This window comes from Bubalus kerabau, chromosome 6, assembly GCF_029407905.1.
Source record: "Bubalus kerabau isolate K-KA32 ecotype Philippines breed swamp buffalo chromosome 6, PCC_UOA_SB_1v2, whole genome shotgun sequence".
Lineage (NCBI taxonomy): Eukaryota > Metazoa > Chordata > Mammalia > Artiodactyla > Bovidae > Bubalus > Bubalus kerabau.
In genome coordinates, this window is record NC_073629.1 from 92,213,421 (window position 1) to 92,234,183 (window position 20,763).

A 20,763-nucleotide genomic window follows, 5' to 3' on the forward strand; every position below is an offset into this window, starting at 1 on the left:
ACTCACTGGGTTGCCTCCACAGCCAGTTCACAGGCCTCCAGTCTCTCCACCTCCTTCCAGGTCTCTACACAACACTGAAGGGCTCTTTCCAAAACCCAAATCACCAACTTAACAACCATAACCTACCACGTCCTGCCTTCCGGGGAAGCTAGACCCAGTCCATACAACTGGGACCTTCCAGGGCCACACAGACTCTCCTGAAGGGCAAGCCTGAGGAGGCAACTCTCCTGCTCAAGATTTCTCAGTGGCTCGCCATGGCTCTTAGCGTCAAGGCCCTACTCTGTAGCTCCTGCCACTGCCCCCGCAGCTGCTCTCCTAGCTCCAGAGCACACCTGGTTTCTCAGACCACGCTCTCACGACCGCTGCCTAGGACCCCTCCATCTGTTCTACCTGCCAAGTGAGTCCTTCCTCCTACCCCCTCTTCAGCGCCCCTTCCCCATGCCTGCCTCCTCCCCAGGGAGAGTCAGGGCCTCCCCGGACCCCGCAGCCTCACTATCTCCATCACAGCCCTGACCGAGGCATGCAGCCAATGCTCTCACAGCCACCTGCCCCAGCAGACAGGCACTCCCGCAGGGCAGGGATGGACACAGGCCTGGCACAGAGCAGGTGCCAAATTAATGCCCACAGGAGAGGAAAAGAGTGGTGGCAAGGGCAGGCTTGGAGCTGAGACTTGAGGAAGAGGACAGTCTGAGGTACAGGAAGGACTGGAGAAGAGCAGAAAACAAAAGCAGGAACAGCAGGGGCTCTGGCGACGGAGTGGCTAGGGCAAAGGGCAACAGGTGGGAAAGTACTAGGTACCTGTGTGGGTGGAGACAGAGGCGGGGGTGGGGTGTGGGGCAAAGAGTCCCCAGAAACCAAAGAAGACCCCGGGAGAAAGGTGTGCCCTACAGGGATCAGCAGGAAAACGTGGAGACCAGCCAGCAGAGAGAACATCTCAGGGACTTCCCTGCCAATCCAGTGGTTAAGACTCTGCATTCCCAATGCAGGGGGCATAGGTTCAATCCCTGGTCAAGGAACTAAGGTTTCCCATGTCACTAACCCCCACATGTCACAACTAGGAGCCCGTGCTCCACAAGAGCAGCTCACACACACCACAACTAGAGAAAAAGCCCACGTGCTGCAAAGAAGACCCAGCCCAGCAAAAATATAAATAAACCAAAGAACCACCTCAAAGAGCAGGCCTGGAACAGAGGAGGCCCACCAGCCCTGGAGGGAAGGAGCTAGCCTGGGTAACCTCTCAGCTCACTCGCCATGCCACAGGGCCGTGCACAGCCCCTGGAGATCAGCCTGGCCTGGACTCAAGTCAACTAACTCAGGTGACTTCAGGCAGGCTGCTCAGCCTACCTCTGTGGGCCTCCGCTTCCATAACTGCAAGAAATGGGATCATAATACCTACATCCAGGGTCATCATGGGGATGAAATTAAAGATCAAGTGTTCACAGCTCCTAGTATGCACCTGCCACGTGGCTAACATTTACTGAGCACTGAGGTTAGCATTATAAAGCTGAGTTTGGGCTTCCTACCAAAATAAGCTGGGAGACTCCTAAACAGAGTTCAAACCAGACTGTTTACACAGTACTTTCTCACGCATGAGTTCACCAGAACTTCGTGGCAACCCCGTGAGGAGGCAAGACTGGTAGCCAGTTTGAGAGGTTCTGTGAGAATTCAAAGAACCAGTGACAGAGAAGCAGGGATTCAACTGCAGGGCAGGAGACCCTACATGGCCCTGCTCATCCCACTCTCCCTCCCAGGCCTCTCTCCAAGGGCTGGGGACTGGAAGGAGGGCCGGGGGGTTGGGGGTTGGGGAGAAGCACCTTGGCCCACTGCCAGCCAGGCCCCCAGAGAGCCAGACCCTCCCAGAGTGTGAGGGAGCTGCCCAACTTGGTTCCCTGTCCCCACAAACATGGCTCCAGGCTCTCAGCGCCACCAGTCACCTCCCAGCAGTTTTCCCACTGGCAACACAGAAGCATCTGTCAACCTCCTAAACACCCTTCAATCCTATTCCCTGTCTTCTTCCCCGAAAAGGCTCTGAGGCAGCCTGCACACGCATACACCCTGAGTATGTACAGAGGCCCAAAATGTAAACAGCTAAGGAGCCAAATAAGGGAGGAGCAATTATGTCAGGAATGCGTGTGTTGTGCTAAGTCACTTCAGTCGTGTTTGACTCTTTGCAACCCCATGGACTGCAGAGTGCCAGGCTCTTCTGTTCATGGGATTCTCCAGGCAAGAATACTGGAGTGGGTAGCCCTTTCCTTCTCCAGGGGGATCTTCCTGACCCAGGGATCGAACCCGGGTCTTCTGCATTGCAGGCAGATTCTTTACCCTCTGACCCACTAGGGAAGCCACGTGAGGAAACCAGTCGCACAAAGATGCTGCCATAAAGAATTTCATTTGGCCTTGAGATTCCCAGTAGACGAGGGTAAAAAGGGTAGTAGTGGGTACCAAGCTCTGAGATGAAAAGTGGGTGCACTTGTGTGTGAAGCCAGCACGAGGGCTGGGAGGACATCGATGTTCCATAGGCTGCTGATGGCCTTATGTCATCAGATGACACCTTCATTCTAGAAGATAATTAATGGTCTCCAGTGCCCTGTACGCACATCCTCATTTTACTTCTAGCTACAGGGTGTATTGGCACTTGACATTTTTCAAGATTTGGGGGTGAGGAAAGTAGAGAATTAAACCATTATTTCTTACTAAGAACCTCCTAGATGCCATTCATTTGGTTAGCACTTATTGAACATCTACTATATACCAAGTTGTACGCTAGGAGCTTTCACATGTCTTCTCTCAGTAATTCTCATATAGATCCTACAACACACTGTTATTCTACCCATTTCACTATGAACAAACCAAGGCTGTGAGAGCCAGTGTATTGCTTCTGAGCACCTCAGACGTGACAGACAGAATTTAAGACAATCCCAGAAGATGGAACTTCCCTGGGGATCCAGTGGTTAAGACTCCATGCTTTCACTGCAGGGGGCGCAGGTTTGATCCCTGGTGAGGGAATTAAGATCCTGCATGCTTGCTGTACAGCAAAAAAACAAAATAAAATAAAAAATTTTATTTTACAATTCCAGGGAAGTTTCCTGGTGGCCTAGTGTTAGGATTCTAGGCTTTCACTGCTGTTACTTGGGTTCAATCCCTGGTGGGGGAAACAGATCCTGTAAGCTGTGTGGTGTGACAAAAAAAAAAAAAAAATGCAATCCCAGACCTACCAGCCAAAGCCCACACTCATATCTCCACAGGCCTTGGAGATGAAGAGACTCTTCCATCTGAAACTCAAGAGAGGGAAGGCAAACCAACCCATGTCACACAGCCAGTCAGTGACCAAGGAGAGAAAAGAGGCCAGTACCCTGAGTCCCTGCCCAGACCCCACAGCCTAGGGCAGTCTGGTCAGCTTTTGTGCTCTCCCAGTGAGGACAGAGGGGGATGGGAGGGCCTTCAACCTGTTCATCCTGCCCCTGACCCTAAATCTGACAAGAAAGGAAGTGGGGTAGCGGATATAATTGAAAGTGTGAGCTAAGCCCACCTCTTTTGGAGGTAGAGCTTCACGAGGCATTTCCAGTTTAGTGCCTTCCTATAAAACTCAATATAAGTGGAACTTATATCCATCAACTTATCATCTTCAGGAGACCTTGGATAGTTTATTTTGCCTCTCTGTGCCTCAGTTTCCTCATCTGTCAAATGGAGCATTTAACTAGAGAGTCTCCAAGAACTCTTTTCAAACCATGAAATTGTTTGGCTTATGGGAGGACCTCCTTGACAAGACTCAATACTTTGGCCACCTGATGCAAACAGCCGACTCATTGGAAAAGACCCTGATGCTGGGAAAGATAGAAGGCAAGAGAAGGGGACCACAGATGATGAGATGGTTGGATGGCATCACCGACTCAATGGACATGAGTTTGAGCAAGCTCCAGGAGTTGGTGAAGGACAGGGAAGCCTGGTGTGCTGCGGTCTGTGGGGTCACAAAGAGGTGGACATGACTGAGTGACTGAACAACAAAGGACTTCCTTGACAAGACCCACAAGGCCCTCCAGCCACACCCCCAGTCTTGCTCACACCATATACCCCCAGACAACTGACCGTCTCTCAGTTCCTCATACCCCTCAGGCCGCTGCTTACTCCCTGTCTGGAGCACTCATCCTCTCCTCTCCACCTCCATAATGACTACCGGTCCCTCGGCTCCATTATCTCTCCCTCTATCCTCAGGCTCCTGGCCCCAGGAACCTCCACTCTGCAATGTTCTCCACTGTGACAACATTCATTTAACTGTGGGAGTATTTGGTGGACACTGGACACAAAGATCCATCGGCAGGAGCCCTCTTTACTCCTGGTGTCCACGGGGCCCAGCACAGAGCCTGGCTCACTGTGGACCAAATGAATGAGTTGGTTCAGAGGGTCTCCAATTCTCAGTGTCACCCCATGTGGCAGAGAGAATGTAGGCCATGAAATCAAGAGAAGTTCCCCACTAGAAGTGCTGACCTCTCACCCCATCCTAGAACAGTCGGAACATCATCTGTCTGCCTCCACCCCCAAGGGTAAAAATAGCTTGTCTGAAATCTGACACCTGCGTCATCTGGAGAATTCCTCCTGCCCCATTAAGGAGTCAGCCAAGGGCCAGAGAGGGCAGGGAGGGCATTTCCTGAATGCTTACCCATTCCTATCTCATCCGATCCATAAGAAACATTTGAGGTGTTATCACAGGCAAGGTACACAGGCGATCCAGAGAAGTCCCAAATCCAAGGTCGCCCAGAGCTGAACCACAGAGCAGGGATTAAGTGAGGCCCCCTGCCTCTATCTACAGGGCAACCCTTGCCTCTGCACCAAGAGTGAAAAGGGTTTGGAGATAGAGAACGACTGCCCGCTGGTATGGATGGGGAAATGGAGGCTCACGGGCTGTCTGCCCAAGGCAAAAGGGCCTGAACTCCGGCAGTCCTTAGGTAAATTAATGAGAAGTAGAGGACAATCCCCACCCCATCTTCATCCAAGACTAGTAAGGGTTAAAGGAGATGCCAGGGACTTCCCTGGTGGTCCAGTGGTCAAGAATCCACCTTCCAATGCAGAGAACACGAATTCGATCCTAGTTTGGGGAACTAAGATCCCACGTGCCACAGGGCAATGAAACCCCCATGTCATAAATACTGAGCCTACTACACACCACAACTAAGACCCGATAGAACCAAATATATACATGTTTTTAGAAACAAATAAAGGAGATCCCGAAACTAAAGCACCCAGTTAGCTGTGAGGTGTGGTGCACGTATGAGGGAGGCTGGAGAAGATGGAGCAGTTGGGCAGGACCAGACTTGTCCTTCCTCCAGCAGGCTTATCACTGCTGGGAAACGAAATGCGGAGATGGAAGGCGGCGTTTGGAACGTGCCTTGTAAACCTCAGTGGCTCAGCTCTCCTTTCATTTCAGCACTTCTTGAGTCTGAGTAGGGCCTGCCCGCAGGGACAGGACAGCCCGCACAGAGCAAGACAGGGGTTACTTGGGAAATGCTGCTACACGGAGGGGTAGCAGGGGCCTGGCAACCAGGCAGAACCTGCAGGGACTGGCTGTGTGGGGCCAGGATTCAAATTAGCCTCAGCCAACATCCTCAGTTCTGCTTCTCTACACTGTTTGGGCACTGTTCCTGCAGCATTTCGCAGAACAACAGATGGCACATGAGCAAGTTTTTAAATCTCTCTGGCCCCAACTTTCTTGCTTATAAAATGGAAAGGGATGCAGGGGAGACTGACAACAATCACGCTCCCTTGTTTAATTACTTGATATGTGCAGGTGGGGCGCCAGGCATTTTCTGCGCCTTCTCTCTCAATCCCCACACAGCCCTAATAGTTAAATGTTGTTATTATTCCTATCTTACAGATGAGAAAACAGGGGCTCAAAAAGGGTAAGTGTCATGCACATACACACACACACACACAATCATTAGAGCCAATAAAGGGCAGTCAGGACTTGGACCCAAGTCTATTTAACTCAAGGGCTAAGGCTAGCTGGGCGCTTCGCTGTAATTGCCTCTCTCTCGTCTGACACAGCAGAATGTTTACTGCTGTGTCCCCAGCATTCAGGCCCTTTCTCACCCACACATGCCAGGCGGGACCCCTAGGGAAGCTTCCTCCCCATGGACCTTCACACCCTCTGCAGGAAACAGTGATGGCATCATGACCTCCTCCCAGCATAGTCCAGCGTCCAGGCACTTGTCCTGCTGCTGCTGCTGCTGCGACCCCATAGACAGCAGCCCATCAGGCTCCCCCGTCCCTGGGATTCTCCAGGCAAGAACACTGGAGTGGGTTGCCGTTTCCTTCTCCAATGCGTGAAAGTGAAAAGTGAAAGTGAAGTCGCTCAGTTGTGTCCGACCCTCAGCGACCCCATGGACTGCAGCCTACCTACCAGGCTCCTCTGTCCATGGGATTTTCCAGGCAAGAGTACTGGAGTAGGGTGCCATTGCCTTTTCTGGGCACTTGTCCTACTAGACGCTCAAAGTCAGCAGCCTGTGAAGGAGAGAGGTGGCTATCGCCAGAGTGGAAACTGCAAGCTCTCTGTCAGCCAAAAACTGCTTTGTAAATCCTCAACTCTCTGGAGTAGGAAAAAACCTCATGGACGGCTACATATGCCCTCTCAGACACAGATATCTCAGTTACCACCACCACCCTGCCCAGTGACTGTCCAACATGAGCTTGCTTGCTCTCTGAGACAGGAGGCTCACTCCCTGCTGATGTAGACACTTCCCCTGTGTCTGCATCCCCTTCTGCTGACAGCAGGTCTGCCTGTCAGAGTTCTTCTATCTACCCGTCCCCAACTGACAGCTGCCTCCCTGCAGCTTTCTTCCTTGGAGCTGTTTGCCACCTCCTACCCCCTACCTCCAGCAGACCCCAGAAAGGTGCAGGAAGGGTCTGCACACAGGCAGTCTGACCCCAAGTGTGACTGGTCCCCACTTTGCAGCCTCTCAGGCAACCCTCTCCAATAGTACCCAGCTTGGAGCCCACATTCACAGGCAATACCCCTCCATGGGAGCCCCTGACAGTGGGGTGGGCCCTTCAGGATTGGTGAAGAGGAGGGCAAGCCTTTCTCCTTCATCAGAGCCCTTCATGCTCCCCCTGCTAAACAGCCAAGACTCCTGCCTGACACCGCCTCCAAGTCACCATGGCAACGGGTAGCCAGGCGATGGGCCAGGTCCAGCCATCCTGCAAACAAGCCCATTTACCTTGGAGCTGGAAACACCAGTTACAGGGACCAGAAGTCCTCTCCAGAAGGACAAAGTTGGGAGGGAGAGAGAAGGAGAAGAGGAATGGAGGGGAGGAGAGATGGGTTACAAAGAGAAAGAGGGAAAGAAGGGAAAGAAAGAGAGGAAATAGAAAAAACAAGAGGTCAAAGAATGGATGCTGGTAGGGAACAAAGCAAGTGGAAGACACACACACACACACACACCAGAGAGAAAAGTGAAGAAGGCAGGAAAGGGGCCCCCTCCCAACCTCCCCCACTGCTCACATTCCTCAAGCCTGAGCTGCTCTCAGCCCTTTGGGATTCTGGCCACAGCTGGGACTTCCTGCCCCAGGAAGCTAACAGCCCCGTGGCCCCTTGGAGGCCCCAGTTGCTGCCCTGGGCCCTGCAGTCCCCTCCGCTGAGGGATAGCGTCTGCCCTCCCCAGCAGGTGGGGCCCCTGTCCCAACCCCAAGCAGCACTTACAGGCTCAGTCTCCTGCTCGGGTCCCCATAGTTCCCCTGAGGCCCAGCCTGTCTCTGATCACCAGATCTCCTGCCCCTCCCCTCATACTCCAACTTCTTGCCCTGAGAGTGTTCAAGAAATCAGTCCCAAGCAGAGCAGAGTGGCAATAATAGGTGTGACTTCATCCACAGAACACACTTCCTTATACTGTGAGAGGAATGGGTCACAGAAGGAGGTCTACCAAAAGGACACCAACCCTCCAGGGGCTGCTTCTAAGGCCCGAAGTCTGGAGGTGGAAGGGTGGGAGTGAGAACTGGGCCTGGCCTGCTTCCTGGTGGATCTGCTGAGCTGAAGCAGACGGCCCAGTGGCTCTCTGCTGGGCACTTACCATGTTCCAGGGCCTTCCTCAGCCTCAAGCTCTTTGGCTGTAAGACGGCCTTATCATTCTTGGCCTAGTCTCATCCCCACCCCCACGTGCCCTGAACTGTCTCAGAGGAATCTGAGCCCACAAGAAAGGCTTGTTAAAGAGGGATGATCAGGGCAGAGAGAGAAAAAGGAAAAACAGGAAGGCACAGGGGGCTGGCAAGAGGAAAACAGACTGTGCTGGAATCTTGGCCCAGCCTCTGTGTCCCTGTATAATTAGTTAAGCCACTCTAAACCTCACTTTGCACATCTGTAAAGTGGGAATAATAATATCATAGTGAGGATTGAAGAGTGCTTAAAAAGTACCAGCTTTCCATATTATTAAAAAGTCAAGGCATTTGTATCATTTTTTTAGATTCCATACAAAACAGAAATAGACCCATAGTCATAGAAAACAAATTTATAGTTACCAAAGGGGAAAGGGCTGGGGAGGAGGGTAAGTTAGAAATTTGGGGTGAACAAATATACACTAATATTAATATAGAGTCCCTTAGACAGCAAGGAGATCAAACCAGTCAATCCTAAAGGAAATTAACCCTGAATAGTCATTGGAAGGACTGATGCTGAAGCTGAAGCTCCAGTCCTTTGGCCATCTGGTATGAAGAGCCGACTCACTGGAAAAGACCCTAAGGCTGGGAAAGATTGAAAGCAAAACGAGAAGGAAATGACAGAGTATGTAATAGTTGGATGGCATCACCGATTCAACGGACATAAGTTTGAGCAAACTCTGGGATATAGTGAAAGACAGGGAAGCCTGGCGTGCTGCAGTCCATGGGGTTGTAAAGAGTCAGACACAAGTTAGCGACTGAACAGCAACAATTAATATATGTAAAATGGATAAATGACAGGGACTTAACTGTATAACACAGGGAACTATATTCAATATCTTGCTAACCTATAATGGAAAAGAATCTAAAAGTATAGAGGCATTGTCGAAGGACACAGGAAATCATCCTAACCGAAGAGCCTGTACTGGTCCCTAGGATAAGAGATGCCCACTAAAAGTGGCTAGGCAGCCTTGGCAGAGCCCACAGAAAGCTTCGGGGCAAGGACCCAGGCTTCGGGTGGAGTGGAGAGCTGCAGGAAGCTCCCGGCAACGGTGGGGATCAGATGGGCCTTTCAGCCCCACCCCGGGACAGTCACTTCCAAATAAAACATGCCATCTGTCTACCATCAGGGCTTCATTTCAGCCGTGGATCAAGATGTTGAACAGGATGGTGTCTGTGGCACTCCATAGGGGCCTCCCCCAGATGACCACTCACAGTTTAACCAGTCTCAACAAATTCTCATCTCCCAGGCCCCTGAAAGGCTCAAGATGCCTCACTAAGGAAATGGTTTCTTGGAATAGAAGGCAGTGATCACTAGAAACCAGCTTGGGTTTATGGGGAACAAGGCATTCCAGGCACAAGGGAAGAATTCACCAGGGCAGGAATAGACATATTTTTGCGTTCGCACAGACCCAGAATATTGTGAGTGTTCAGTAGACGTGAGTTAAATTGAACCTGGGAGCCATCTCCCACATTTGTGTGCTGTGTTCAACATTTGGTTAAAGGACTGAATGAAGACACACTTGGTCACACATGGCCACCTGAAAGGTTGTAACTTTTAGATAGAAAACCAAACAGATGAAAATGAATGAGAGTCATGCTATCAACCTGCACTTAAGTTTTTCTGTTGCTGTCACTTTGCTCTAGGATGTATGTGTGCTTGGGCTTTCCAAGAGGCTCAGTGGTAAAGAATCCGCCTGCCAATGCAGGAGACGCAAGAGATGCAGATTTGGTCCCTGAGTCGGGAAGATCCCCTGGAGCAGGAAATGGCAACCCACTCCACTATTTTTGCCTAGAAAATTCCATAGGCAGAGGAGCCTGGGGGGCTACAGTCCATAGAGGGTTGCACAGAGTCAGACACAACTGAACACAGATCACATATATGTGTGCTGGGGTGGCGCCAGCTTCATGGTTGTTTCTGCAAAAATGGCCTCATGGTTTCCTCCATCCACAAGCTCAACAGTGACAAGTCCTGCTGCATCCAAACGGGGCCCAAGGGCTGCTGGAGGCCTCTTTGGAGGTGAGAGGCAGGAACGTGTTCAAGACAGGAGTGACTGGGTGGCAGGGAAGAGACAGCCTCTCGCTGGGGTACGGCAGGCAGTGTGAGGCCCAGCCCAGCGAGGGGGGAACAGAAGGGACAGCGGGTGGCACAGGGTGGACAGTCAGGCAACAGGAGGGACAGCGAGAGGGCCGGGCTGCATATGGCCTGGGTGCCAGGCCTCTGGCTACAGATGTGAGGGCTGGCTGAGTCAGGACAGGGGGGTCCTGGTAAGGAATAAAACCCAGACTAAACAGGAGTGGACGAGGTTAGAAAGAGGCTAATTCTGGCTGGGGATCAACAGCAATCTTTTTTAAAACTCCATTCCTTCCTTCAAGAAGATACTGGGAGTACAGCACTGAACACCAACCCAGACTCTCCACTCACGAACAGACAATAAACAAAGGAACAAGATCATTTTAGAGTGAAAAGTGATATAAGAAGGAAAATAGCGAGGAGCACTATTTACAATAGCCAAGTCATGGAAGCAACTAAGCGTTCATCAACAGAGGAATGGATAAAGAAGACATGGAACATGCATACATGGAATATTAGTCATAAAAAAGAGTGAAATAATGCCATTTTCAGCAACATGGACAGACCTAGAGATTATACTAAGCGAAGTCAGGCAGAGAAAGATAAATATCATATATCATTTATATGTGCAATCTAAAAAAGTGATATAAAGGAACTTATGTACAAAACAAATAGACTCACAGACATAGAAAACAAACCTAAAGTTACCAAAGGGGATGGGGGTGGGGTGGGGATAAACTAGGAGTTCGGAATGAACAAAAACACACTACTATATATGAACTAGATAAACAAGGCCCTACTGTATAGCACAGAGAACTATACTCCATGTCTTGTAATAACTTATAATTAGAAAAGAATTTGAAAAAGAATATATATGTATAACCCAATCACTTTCCTATACACATGAAACTAATGCAACATTATATATAAACTATATTTCAATTCTTTTTGTTTTTTAAATATTTCAATTTTTAAAAAGAAGAAGAGGGCTTCCCTGGTGGTGCACCTGCCAAGGGACATGGGTCTGATCCCTAGTTGGGGGGGATTCCACACGCCGCATGCAGAGCAACTAAGCCCGTACTCCACGGCTGCTGAGTCCTCACTCTAGAACCCGCAAGCTACAACTGCCGAGCCCACGTGCCTAGATCCCATGTTCTGCAACAAGAGAAGCCACTACAGTTGAAAGCCCACACACTGCAAGGAAGAGTAGCCCCTGCTCACTGCAACCAGAGAAAGCCCACGCAAAGCAAGGAAGACCCAGTGTAGCCAAATAAACAAAAATTTTAATAATAACTAAAAAGAAGAAAAACAGCAGATGTGAAAGAGAGACAAGGTGGTGGACCAGAAGGGGCTAATTTAGATTGGGTGATCAAGGAGGGTCATGGCCAAGATCTGAATGAGACAAGCAAGAATGACTGAGCAAGGCTCTGGGGGCACAGGGTCCCAGGCAGGGGAGCAGAGTGTGTAAAGAGCCCAAAGAGGAACAGGGACAAGCTTGGCTGCCAGAGGAGCAGTATAGTGGGCAGTGAGGCTGGAGCAGTGTCAGGGAGAAGGGAACAAACTAGTCCCACACTGCCCAAAGCCTAAAGTTCCAGTGGAATTTGGATTCTACTCCACGTGGGATGGGAAGAACTGGAGGCTGTGAATGGGGAGAGAGTTGATCTGACCTGCATTTTAATATCACTTCGCTGTCGTATGGGGCTTCCCACGTGGCTCAGTGGTAAAAAAAAAAAACCCCACCTGACAATGCAGGAGACACTGGTTCAATCCCTGGGTTAGGAAAATCTCCTGGAGGAGGAAACGGCAACCCACTCCAGTATTCTTGCCTGGAAAAAATCCCATGGACAGAAGAGCTTGGCAGGCTACAGTCCATGGGGTCAAAGAGTTGGACACGGCTGAGCACCCACACATGCTGTTGTGTGGGGGCAGATTACAGGGTGAGAGAAGAAGCAGGGAGACTCCTCCGTGGGCAACTGCAGTCTAAAGAGAGATGATGGACCCAGGTGTATTTGGGAGGTGGAATCATCATGACTTGCTGATAGCATCCATGTGTGAGAAGGACAGAACAGGAGGATGCAGGGAGGACACGACTGAGTGGCTGAACAACAACAAGGACAAAGCTGGTAAGAGACGGGTCTCCATGTGCAGAGAGCCACCTGTGTATGGCCCAGGGGCTGTCCCAAAATTGCTCTCCCAGAAGCTCAAAGACTTGATACTTACTGTGTACCTTCTGCGTGCCAGGCCTAGTCCTTGGGGGTCCTTTAATTCTCCAGTGCACCCTGAATCAGGAGTCCTCCTTTTACCATCAAGGAAAAGGAAACTCAGGGAACGTGGAAAGATCCACACAAGGACACATGACCAGTAAAAGGCAGAGCAGAGACTGGACGTGGGTTCTTCTGGCTCCAGACCCTGGCAGGGGTGCTGCCCCAGGGGATGCCAGCCCTGGAGGGGGATCAGATCACTCAGCCCACACAACTTTTCAGAAAAAGCCTGGCACTTGGGAGACCCTCCATAGGTTGCCTCCTGGCTCTCCTGCCTTCCAGGTGATATGGAGAAAGCTGGAGAGGGAGTGGTCCCTGGCCAGTCCATCCCCCATGGGCTGTGGGAATCACCATTTCCCCCTACCATGGCCTCTTCAGAGAGCCTACCGGGCTCAGAAGTCCCTCCCAGTCTCGCTGAGAACCAGTCTAAGCAGGAGTGAGACATACCTCCTCTTAGTCTGGCAGCCTGGAAGCTCCACTTATATCTTCCAAAGCAAGGGCAGGTGGGTGGGGACCAGTTACTCTTAGCTTCAGGGTGGGGGTGGAGGAAGCGCTTGCCCTTTCCCTCGACCCAAAGTTATTCAGTCTTTGGGTCCCTTCCTCTCCCCGGGCCCATATGTCCCACATACTCCACCACTCTCAAAGCCTGTAAGCAGGCCATCCAGTCTCTATGCATCATGGAGCTACACTCCTTGACACAAAGCAGGCTCAAATGACAGGGACCATTATTACCTCCAAGTCCATGTGTTACCGATGAGAAAACTAAGGCTGGGAAAAGGTAGCCACTAGCCGCTTGAACCAGCCAGAGCCTTCTGACTCCAGACCACCATCCCTCCCACAGCTCTGAGGAGCAGTATCACCAGAGAAGGAGAGGAGCTGGGTCTCTCCACAGCCCCTCCAAGGGATCAAATGGAAATTGAGACCCACCTGGTTTGGCTCAGCCCTGAAGTGTGCTGTAAATCTGAGGCTGCTTTAGGAAGACTTGAAAGCCACTCCCTTCCTGACCTCTGACCTGGATTCCGGGCCTGGCAGCAGGGCCACACCCCAGGGCGGATCAGAGCCGGTTTTAGAGATGGAGAGGCCAGGGTTCACATCCTGAAGGATGGGCCTCCAGGGGCCACCTCAAGGGTGCTGCCATAAGACATTATTATTATTAACTACAGTCACCATGCTGTACTTCAGGTTTCCAGAACTTATTCATCTTACAACTGAAAGTTTGTACCCTCTGACCAACATTTTCCCTCCTCCCCCCACCACCAGTCTACTATACTTTTTTTTTTTTTTTCGTTTGGCTGCACGGTGAAGCATACAGGATCTTAGTTCCCGGACCAGGGATCAAACCCACAGCCCCTGCAGTGGAAGCTCAGAGTCTTAACCACTGGACCACCAAGGAAGTCATCTACTATACTTTTTTGAGCACCTACTATGTTCCAGGCATTTATATACATTATGTAATGGCTTTGTATCCACAAGCCATTTAATGCCGGAGATGGTGAAGGATAAGGAGGCCTGGAGTGCTGTAGTCCATGGGGTCGCAAACAGCTGGACAAGACTGAGCGACGGAACAACGACTGGACCCTGAGAGGGATGACACTCCCTCTTGTACAGACGAGGGAACTGAAGCCAGGCCACCTGAGGCCACTCAGCTCTGGGTGGTGGGGCTGGGACTTTGCTTTTCTCACTAACAGAACTCTTTCTACTCATTCACTAGGCTTCCTCTCCAAAAGAGAGGCTTAACACTTAATGTCTACTCACATTAATTACTATTAATTAGTCTGATTTGCTGAGAGCAGATTATTACTACCAAAGAAGGCCCAGGCACGATACATATTATATAGGCAAGGGGGCCAGGGAGGGAGGGACTCCTCAAGGGGTCAGTGCCAAATGCTCTCCCTATTCCTTTGGAAAGACTTTTTCCCACATTTTATAAACCTCCGCCTGGACCGTGCTTTCTAACCTGGAAAAGTTTTCAAAGCTGAGCTACCCCATCATCCTCTCCAGGGAGACCACCCTGTCCTATAGGCTGTGAGTGGCCACCTCTGCACTTCCCTCTGTCACAGCCCAGCCACACCCTGCTGTCATCATAGGTTTGAACCTCAGTCTTTCAGTTAGGGGACACCTGAGGACAGGTCCAGTCTGACTCATCCCTGTGTCCCCCAAATGCTGGACTCTGGTCCTTTCCATCACTGCTCGATGCCACCTCCTACCCACAAGGAGGCTGCTTCTGGGAATGGCAGGAACATGCAGGCCCACAGCCAGGGAGCTGGCAGAGGACCCAGCCAGCAGCACCCTCTGTCCCTGGAGCCACAGGACACAAGAGGCACAAGGCAGAGGTGTCAGTCCCTCGGCTCAGCCAGGTCAGCCCGGGACAAGGAGAAGAGCCACAACACCGGGGCCCCTGCCCAGCTGCAGCTTAGCATCAGACAAGACTTCGAATTCTGTAACTCACTCAAAGTGACTCGGGGCCAGAGCTTTGGTTTTCTCAGCTGTAAAGCTAGATGAAAACCAGCAGCCTTGCAGAGCTGTTGGGAAGTTTAACTAAGCCTGACACTCAGTAGGTGTTCAACAAAAGGTAGCATGTACCATATCACCCAACCCACTGACCCTGACATTGACCCACTAAGGAAACTGAAGTCCAGAGGAGACAGAAAGAAAAGAACCAATATTTACTATAGTCAATTATGTGTCAAGTTCTACACTCCTCCAATGCCTTTACTCTTGCCAACAATCTAACAAGATCTGCAGGAACAGACCTGCTTCACAGGAAAAGGCCTACAAAGATGAAGTGAGTGAGCATCGCAAAGGCAGTTAACACTTAGCACTGTCCAGCTTGGCCCCAGGCTCCTGGACCCGGCACAGATGAAGGGCAGAGGTGTAGCCTCTCCAGGCCACGGTATGTATGAGGTTGAAGCAGGCGGTCAGCTCTGAATCTGCATTGTCAGTGTGTGAAGGTAGGCAGAGGAGGTTGGCATGGCTGAGTCTGGGTGGGAGAGTGAGGCTACTTACTGAGTGGCCAAGACAAAGGCTGGGAAAAGGGTCCCACTTAGCAGGTAGGGGTTCTGAGTCTCTTGCCAGCGATACAAGCCCTGCACTTCCCCTTACTTCTCTGTGCCTTGCCTGCATCAGGGTGCTGATCCCACCATCCCTAACCTCCCAATTGTGAGCGGTCGGGGTGGATGGGAAGCAGTGGGGACCTTCACAGCACAGGCCATTCAGAGAGGAACTCCTTTGATGTGTCTCCCTGGGCTGCTGAGCTCAGCGTGCAGGGACTACACACCTTGGCACCAAGGCTCTAGAGTGCCCCAAGGAGTGCACAGCCTGGTGGGCACAGCACTCCAAACCCCAAACCCTGCTCACGGGGCCCAGGCCCCCAGCCTGCAGCTCATCGTAGCCTTGCCTCAGACCCTTCCAGCTGCTCTGCCCTCACTCACTCCCAGCCACGTCAGCCTCCCTTCAGCAGCTTGCCAAGCTCCCCCCACCTTGGAGCCTGCAAATGAATGCTATTCCCGCTGCCTGGAATGCTCTCCCCCCAACTCCTCCCACGGCTGAAGGCTGCCTCCTTTTCAGCCGCTGGGTCTCAGTTGTCACCTGGTCAGAGAACTCTCTTCTGACCTCTCTCATTATTCTCTAACAGTTCTCTGTTCCCCAAACAACCTGAGTTTAATCTCGGCAGTGCCACTTACTAGCTGTGTGACCTTGGGCAAGTTACTTAACCTCTCTGTCTCAGTTTCATCTTTAATATGGGCACAGCACCACTATCTACTCCACAGACTTGTTATAAGGAATATACGAACTAATGCAAGCTTGTCACCTAGCTCGCATTTATGACATTTATTATTACTATTCACAGCTCTTATCACAGATTTCCATTGTATATTTCTTTGACTACCTTTTCACTGTGTCTCCCTCATTAGTTGTCAGCTCACAACAGCCTGGGTTCATCACAGAATACTCAGCCCTGACACAGGCTAATCACTGTAGAGGAAACACCTGAGGCCAACACACCATCCCAAGGAAACACCATTAATTCTGGGAGCAGAAGGATGGAGGTTTGAAGGGGAATGATGGCTGAGTCAGGTTTTGAAGGATGAAGATGAGTCCTCCAAACAGACTAAGAACACCAGGTCTATCCACCCATGGTGGAGACTGGGGTTCAGATGTGGCTCCCAAATAGGCTGAAGTTAAGTGTCCGAGTTTTCTCTCCTCTGGGAAGACTTCTGGGAACCCTTCAGCCCCCTCTGAGCCGTCATGGCGGCCCATTTGTTCACAAGTTTTTGTGTTCCTGCTACATGAGAGACACATTATTTTATGTCTAGAGTTTTCTCTTCCCCCACCACTCAGTGGGGTAGTTGAGGAAGCCAGGCCCCTGCTTTTCACTGTCAGGACCAATCTCAAAGTGGTGCACAAACCCTTCGCAAACATCCAGACCCCCAGGATGTCAAGGCTGATGGAGACCTCAGAGAACAACCAGAAAAGGGGAGCACCTGGCCTAAGGTTAAGCGTGAACAATGGGTTGAAGATGAGATATTAATCCAGAGGTGGCCAAATACTGTGTCCTAAACCTCCCCACACTTTGAACTAGACCCCAGTTGAGGCTGGGGGTGGGGCTGGGGAGCGGTTCCAACAGCTGTCCTCAGGTTCGAGGTGAAGCAGGGGGTTACCACAGGGGGTCGGAAGCAGCAGGCAGGTCTGTGGGCTCGTGAACACGTGCACAGATGCCCACAGCTGTATCTGGTCTTCTACCACCCTGTCAGCAGCACCACCAGGTGCAGGGCAACCCCATCCTCATTCCCAGGGTAAGTGAAGTCCTGTTAGGGGAATTGCCTAGACAGGACTAGAACCCAGGTCTAATAGAGGTTCACAACCTCCCACAAGGTGCCTGCAGGTCCCTGCCAACCCAGGAAGACAGGACTCAGTACCCAGTACAGACTGACCACTTGCATGGGGAAGAAGGGTCTCCACTGAGAGAAACAGGAAAAGCGACCCTTTCAGCACCACCATACGGGCATCAGCGCTCCTCCAGCCTCGTCCCCCTAGGCTGGCATCAGACTTGCAACCTCATTTACTCACTCACTCACACGTGCCAGTGCTCACTGGGTACCCAGGAACGGGTGAGAGCCAGAGCCGACTCCAAAATGCTCACTGTTTGCAGTGCCATGTGATCCTGACAAGGGCCCTGGAACCCTGTGAAGCAGGGCTTGTGGGTTATCTGAGGACTGCGTTTAACCCAGTTCTCTTTGTCCCCAGGGAAGAGTTTGGTGGAGTTTTTTGGTTTGCTTGCTTTTTATTGAAAACCGCTTTGGTAACAAACTCGGGGTCACAAAGAGTCGGACATGACTGAGCGACTGAACTGAACTGAACAAACTCAGAGAATGGTCTCCTCCTGTATTCCGGGAGAACTTGGAGAACTCAGGAGGAAACAAGGGGAGTGCAAGGAGAGCTGCCATTCAGGCAGCAATCCAAAGGTGGTGATCAAGGGCACAGTGTTCTCAGCCAGTACGAGGTCACCTATGCCACCCTGTGAGCCCAACTTCCATGCCCACCCCCACCTCTACTCCCAGACTCAGGGTGCAGGCGGGGGCAAATGTGGGGAAGCAGAATGCCAGCTGGGCTCCAAGCTGGGACACGTGGGTGGGAATCCCATTCTGAGCTTTCATCGGGCCTAGCCTTAAGTTCTCTAAGAGCTCAAACTCTAGAGCCAGACTGCCCAAGTTCAAATCTGCGCTCTGCCACTTTCTTCCAGTGTGATACTGGGCAAGTCTTCAACCTCTCTGAGTCTCATGAGGAGACTCAGTTTCCTCATGAAGGACGTGGAGATGATAACTGCACCTATCTCACAAAGAACTGGAGGAGTTATAAACACAAAGCATCTGATATGATGCCTAGCATGCTCAGCTGTATAAGGATTTGCTACTACGGTCATCTTTGTGATAAAGACATGTTGCTCCTCCACTGCCTTCTCCCCAGTTCCTGATGAGGATCAATGGGAAAAGAGTCATGAAGGGTTAAAGACAACAGGGTCAAGAGAAGACACAGACAGCCCTACCCACCCGGAAGAGGCTCTCTGCCTTGCACTCAGGGATGGGACCAAGAAGCCCTGATGCTCAGATCCCATCCTTGGTCTCACTGAGAAGCTGCCTGTGCCCACTGGTTCATTAAGCATTCCCAGGCCTGGCCACATCCAACCCGGTGCTGGGAACACCAAGAGCTGCCTTGGGTGGTGGGAGAGATGGACATGCAAATTCCACACACAATCCATGGTGGGAAGGAGCTAGCACAGGGGCTTGTCATGTCAAGAGAAATCTGGGAAAGCTTTCCAGAGGAGGCAGCATCTGAGCAGATTGGAGGGCTCAGAAGAAACTTATCATGGAGACAAGTTCGCAGGAAGCTGGTGGGGAGTCTGGTGGCGGGGTGGGGGTGGGGGGTCACTTAGCAGAGAGCACTCTTGCAGAGGAGGGGACAAGCGTGGTGCACTGAGGCAGCGGCAAGCTGTTCGGTATGGCTGCCACACTGAACGCAGAGGCGTAGGGAAGGGGGAATGAGGAGGGAAAGGGGGGCAGAGGCAGATTACCAAGATCCCTTTATATAAGGTAAGGAATGTGAGCATGATACCCAAGGCAGCCTTCTGAACAGGTGAGGAAAAATTACATTTGCCTTTTAGAAGCACCTCTGTAGTGGAGGGTGAGTAGGAGGGGGTGGACCTGCGACAGGGAAGCAGGGAAGGAAAGGTGCGGGGGCCAGTTGAGGATGGTGAGGTCTGGGCTGAGTGGTAGTGTGCAGATAGAGGAAGGGAGTGGAGAAGAGATGTCTTTATTTACCCCTTTTTAAAGGCTTTCCCCCAAAATGTCTTCAGAGGACACTCACTCTACGTCCAGCATAGCACGTCTGCCAGTCTGTCCTGAACCTTTTTCCATTTACCAAATCAAAGGCCCCCACCAGGGACCGCTGAGCACTTGGGTCTGTCTGGTGCCTCAGCATCCAATCTCAGCTCTGAAGTCCCTGTTAAGAGGTTTCAGGGAAATGTTCTCTGCAAGGTTACCTTGCAGAACACCTTCCCAACAGCCCTCACTTGGTCCTGCACGTGCTCTCCCAAAGAGGTCACTGTCCCCAAGAACCCTTCGGTTTCAGTCTGCCATACTCGCTCACCCACACGCACACCCCTAGCCTGTAACTTCTAGCGCTCCAAGCCCTTCGAGCCCTGAACCCTGAGAGTTAAACACCGCAGAACCACAGAGCTCAGTCATCCGGCAGAAACAAGCACGGAACTCCATGGGGAGACACACGCACCCCCAGAATAGAATCCCAGATGCAAAGAACTTGCCGAAGATGATTCTACGCAACCCAGCTAGTCGGCCTAATGGCCCCTGGGGCTTATTTGGTGATTGTTGCTTATAATGAACCAGCCCAGGAGTTCTGAAATTTCTCCTTGCAGAGAGAGCTAGAAAATGGCCAGTGGAAAGGGAGAGAGAAGATGTAGGACTTCTGACTTCAAATGGAAACTTCCGTTCTCTTTTGGGATCCCCAGACTCCAGTCCCCTCCCGTCTGCCTCCAAACCTCCCTCCCCCGCCCACCCTCCATACCCTTCGCAGGTGATTTCCGACAGTCTGGATCATTGCTGCGGAGGCCCGTTAGCTGGTAGCACCCTCCTCGGAGAGACACTGGTCAGAGACTCTGACAGCCGGCTCCAACTCCGAACACAGCGATCGCCTCGCCTCCCACTCCTCCTCCCCCTCCCGGCTCCAGCCCTCTGAGCCAGCCCTTATCACCGAGCCCGGGCCCTTTCTCAGACTGCCCTCCTCCCCTAGAGCCCCGCACAGAGGCTCCTGTGCCCGCTCAGCGCAGAGGAAGGAGAGAGCCTGCCAGCTGGGCCACAGCCATGTCAGGGGCCCTGTGCCCGCCCACTGGCAGCCAGCCGGACACTCACTACACCTCCAGCCACCGCCAAACTTGGTCACCCCCACTGCTAGCCCCTGCCGTCCTCCCCACAGGGTCTCTGCTGTGGGATCACTCCTGGTCCCAGCCAGGAAAACTGACAGAACGGGCACCAGGTTTCCATCCGTCCACGAAGGGTCAGGCCAGAAGGTGGCAGGAAGCCAGGGAGCTGCCAGCAGCCTCCCAGAGAGATACCAGAGCCACCTGCTAGGACTCTTCACCCTTGGGGTGCCACCTCACACTCCGGCCTGCCAGCATCAAGCAGCTGCTGGCCAGGCCCAGGGCACACCCCCTCACTTCCTTAAAATAGGCAGTGTGACTTTTCTAAAAGTGACACCTACCTAATTCCACCCACG

General features: G+C 51.8%; 1 protein-coding gene across 2 annotated transcripts in view; it reads right to left on the reverse strand.

Annotated features, from left to right (window-relative positions):
- Positions 1-20,485, reverse strand: part of ACOT11 (acyl-CoA thioesterase 11) — a 53,353-nt gene extending 32,868 nt beyond the window's left edge. Inside the window, exon 1 of one of the 2 annotated variants that reach the window (XM_055585786.1) lies at positions 20,056-20,485. In XM_055585786.1, the coding sequence (XP_055441761.1) occupies positions 20,056-20,088 (33 nt within the window). In that variant the 5' untranslated portion in view covers positions 20,089-20,485. Of the gene's footprint in view, positions 1-12,433; positions 15,074-20,055 lie in introns of those variants that run through there. The other variant, XM_055585785.1, reaches the window with a different exon arrangement.
- Positions 20,486-20,763: the final 278 nt, after the last annotated feature.